Source organism: Sciurus vulgaris, assembly GCF_902686455.1.
Source record: "Sciurus vulgaris genome assembly, chromosome: X".
Classification (NCBI taxonomy): Eukaryota; Metazoa; Chordata; class Mammalia; order Rodentia; family Sciuridae; genus Sciurus; species Sciurus vulgaris.
The window spans coordinates 25,964,769-25,969,024 of NC_136471.1; the positions used below are offsets into that span (position 1 = coordinate 25,964,769).

A 4,256-nucleotide genomic window follows, 5' to 3' on the forward strand; every position below is an offset into this window, starting at 1 on the left:
CTCCATCTCATCTCCGATCCACAGCAACTGAACCTCTGAAACCATTAGCCCAAAATAAACTTTTCCACTTCTAAGTTGTTCCTGTCAGGAATTTTGGTCATCATATCAATGAAAAATTAACACACTCATCTTTTCCTTTCCTTCTTAATTCTTGGCCATTCAGCTTCCTTCGGCCTCTGACTGTGCAATGTTGGCTCTGAAACTCTGACCTTAGTCTCATCTTGCTCCTTTTATTTTTTTGTGTTTTTTTTCTCTATTATCTGGACACTTAGCCTGCCTTTATGGATCTTAATTTATCCCTCAAGCTTTAAGTAACACTCCTAATCTTAGGTATATAGGAATTCCCCACTCTAGACATGGGCTTGCAAAAGCCCAGCTGTTTCTCTCTGCAGCCACACTGCAGGACAGTCAGTAGTAAACAGTGACAGGGATTCAACTAGGTCATTTAGAAAACACTGACATGTTTTTGCTTTAATTGCCTTGAAAATATAAAAAAAAAAAAAAAATCCAAGGTTTAGGCTCCCAGAGAGACATTTAAAAAATTTACAATGTTTTTTATTTTGAAATCTTTATTGAATATCCAGTTTTGTAAGGCACATTAATGTGAAATAGATTGTGGAGGGTAAGGAGTTTCAAATATTAATATGTAATTGAGTAAATGAAAGTTCTTTTCCAACCCTGACTTTCTTCTTCCCGTTTTTGTTATCACTTGAGCTCTTTGTTTAAGGATGCAGGAAAAGGCATTCTTCCAGAATGCAAATGAGCAAAATAAGGTGACAGTGGAGGACCAAATACTGGAGGAGGTGCAAAAACAATAGGCTTAATGAAAAATGGATTGAAACTTGGAGGTGGGGCAGGTATGAAGCAATGAGCAGTAGAGCAAGGTAAACCTGGAACACTGGAAGACATAGGCATAGGCCTTGGGTGTCTTGGGCCCACAGGTGGGAAAGAAACATGAGCCAACCTTCCATTGTTGCAGGCTACTCTAGTATTACCCAATGGCACCTCCATCATTATCCCCGATCTAAGGGCGGGAACAAACGAAGGACCTCTTACTTGTGGTCCCCTAAGTGGAAAGAACCCTTGGCCTCGTGGCAAAGCTGGTAATGATTTTGCAGTATTGCCACCTCTCTCACTACCCACACTGCTGACTCTTGTGCCCCCTACCACTAGTGCTGGAAAGCTGCCAGAGACTTTCTGGGATACATTAATAGAATCATGTCCCTTCAGCCTCCAGCTTGGCAGCCCCTCAGAGCTATTTACTCCCTCTGTTACTAGGGACTCTACTGCAACAGCAGGTGGTAGCACATAGGGTTGTCTGACAGCTCTTGAAAGATCAGGAATGCCCGAGCCTGTTCTGTCATCAGGGCCCTTCAGTTGGTCTCCTGTCAGCTCTGTCAGCATATTGAACGGCGGTCTGAGCGGGATGTGAGGGTGGTCCCAGTTTGCAGCGCCATCCTCATCATTCTTCTGCATGGAATTCGGACACTGGAGGGGTACATCAGGACACAGATCCTTGTTCCCATTTTTGTGCACAGCTACCACTGCAGGGGAAGGGCCATGCCCTCCAAGGCTTGCAAAAACAGAAATAATAAAAAAAAAAGTTAATCTAAAGACTGGGGTAGTGGCTCAGTTGTAGAGTGCTGGCCTTGCACATGTGAGGCACTGGGTTCGATCCTCAGCACCACATAAAAATAAATAGATAAAATGAAGTTATTTTTTTAAAAGTTAATATAAATGCTAATGTAGTAACCATAGAATATCTGAAATATGTGATTGGCTCAACTTGCTAGAATAGACCAGGGAAAGAGGGAGTGCCCTATAACCTCCTATATTTGGTCAAATACTTTCTTAGTCCATTGACCTTTTCCCAGGACACTCCTTTAGCACCAGGCTATATTATTGACCATCATGGATGCCTTGTGGCTGTGCTCCAATACCCATTCTCTCCAAGGCAGTTAGATGATTCAGATTGCTTCTTAGTGAGCATATGTCAGAAAATACCAGCTCTTTTGATTCCTTACAGGATCTATGACACAATAAGAATGGTGTTCAGATTCTGGCAGGAGTGTTCTGGAAAATCTTCCGAGGGAAGATTTCATTTTCTCCACAGAAATCAAAGAAAGCTTAGTTATGCCAACAAACACTCCAATATGTCCTTATGAAGCATCAAATATTCACACCAATTTTTGTTAAATTATCCCTAACTTAACCCACACCATATCCGAGAGCAAGAATTTCCTCATGTTCGAGTTCCACTATTTAGATCCAGAATATGTTACTTTTGTTTCAAAATCACATTTAGAAATATTTTAAAATCTCCACTCTTCAATTCAGTACTCTCATTACCTAAATTTATATCCTTCAAGCTTTTGCCTGTGATCCCTTCCCACCTCCCTTTCAATCCTCAAGTCCTTTCCCTAGTTACAACAGTAAACCAATTCAAATTGCCTTTTGCATCCAAAATTAAAACAGTTGTACTTAGTTTTGTACTTACACATTTTGAGTACAAGCCATGGAGAAATAAGATCAGTATTTATTCATGAGAAGGTATAGAAAACCAGCTGAACACCCACACAGGCCAAGTCAGTCTGGAGAAACAATTTGTGCTTCTGCCTTAGAGAGGCTTGGCAACTCAAATGAAGCCAGGAACCAACTGCTTAGAAGACTTATAATTCTATTAGTGGGGTAACTAGTTGCTAGGCAAGGGAGGGACAAAAGGAGGAGGGAGGAGGGAGAGAATAAATCTGTGACAGTCCTTTAAAGCTAAATGTGGAATTGCTTTTTGCATAGTAGTAGATGGACAGGAAACACATTTTCAAGAGTTGAAAGATATCAACTCTGATACATACCAGTTTAAAAGACAAAGCATTTCAATAATTTACAAAAGTCATGGTGGTATGATATTTTGTTAAGAGTTATTTCTGAGGATTTAATCATAAAGGGTAATTATCAAGCCTCCTCAACAAATTTGGCAACACAAACTTTGAGTGGTATACTATACCTAATCTTATAATTTTAACTTCCAGTTTGGGGGATGTATAGTATTAATGCAGTGGGGAATAGAGGTTCTGGAGGTTAAATTCTTTTTCAATATATGAAGACAAAAATTGTTTTAAAAACACTATAAAAATTCCCTCTAAAAATTTTCTAGCTTTATTTTTTGTTTAGTCAGTTTGCAGTCTTTCCTTCATCCTACCTTCTAGTTTATCAGCTGTGTGTATGTTTGTGTATCTGTATACATGTCTGTGTGTACATAAATATGTGTATTTCCTATAACATAGTTCTGGAAATGTCTTCCTAGAAAAGGAGGAAGAACAAAAGTCACAACACATATCATGAATTTATGTATGTTGTTTCATATTTTGCCTTAAAACCTTTTTACATAAGGTATTTTCTGTTCCTTCAGCCTAAATATCCTCCACCTTTTCCCCTTGAAGCAAGTGTACTTTTCCAGCTTTCGTTTTCTGCCATCGATCTACAGCTTAATTACTACGAAATTATGATGGCCATCCCCTCATCTAAGACTGCTAAAGTTGTTGCAGAACAAAGCCATAAACTTGCCCCATTTCCTTAAATTTACCTAAGATCTGTGCTGTGCAGACTCAACCTCGAAGTCTATTTTTTTTTTCTCAATAACAATATATACCACTATAGTTCAACAGTAATGTACACTTCTTTTTCTCTTAAGGAGAAATAACACACCAAAATACCATGTGTTTCAGTTTATAGATATATAGTGTGTGAGAGAGGGGAGGAGGAAGAATAATGCATAAGTATTACGTTCTAGTGCAGAGGAATGGTCACTGCTGTGAAGCAACACAACTCATGATGGAAATGACCTTTTGAGTCTCTAAGTCCACATCTTCTTTCCAGGGTGCCTTGTCTCTCTATATACACTATTGAATGCTTTTATCTCATTGAAAGAGGAAAGTGGCATGTTTCCAACCTGTTTCCCAGTGGAATCTGTTCACTTGCCTGGCATGGTTCACTATTAAGAAATCTCTTGATTCCCTGGATTTTGTTTCTATTCTTGCTTCAGTTTATTATGTTCCTTGGCCTCACGTGAAAGAAAACTTATTATTAGGAATATAATTGCTGTAGAGTTTTAAAACCCTTTTAGCACTTGCCATATCAGAAGGGAAAATGCAATTCCAGTTAATGCTTGCTAATATTTGGTAAGTCATATTTATATAAATAGCTTATGTGTGAGAGGTTGCATTGTTTTGTCTGAGTAATGACAATGAAGCCCCAGG

At 38.9% G+C, this 4,256-nt stretch overlaps 1 protein-coding gene across 1 annotated transcript; it reads right to left on the reverse strand.

The window, feature by feature from the left end:
* Window positions 1-563: 563 nt before the first annotated feature.
* Window positions 564-2,638, reverse strand: PRR32 (proline rich 32). The gene is made up of 2 exons (XM_079124211.1): window positions 2,498-2,638; window positions 564-1,573 (listed from the first exon to the last, which is right to left on the reverse strand). The coding sequence occupies exons 1-2, from the start codon at window positions 2,515-2,517 to the stop codon at window positions 706-708; spliced, it is 888 nt and encodes a 295-aa protein (XP_078980337.1). The 5' UTR covers window positions 2,518-2,638; the 3' UTR covers window positions 564-705.
* Between the last annotated feature and the right edge of the window lie 1,618 nt (window positions 2,639-4,256).

What these genes read in the sequence shown, in the direction of transcription:
- PRR32 (XM_079124211.1), bottom strand. Translation starts at nt 2,517, where the DNA reads ATGGCTTGTACTCAAAATGT. An exon ending in ATGGCTTGTACTCAAAATGT is followed by an intron (nt 1,574 to 2,497) that starts GTAAGTACAAAA and finishes TGTTTTTGCAAG; the next exon opens with CCTTGGAGGGCATGGCCCTT.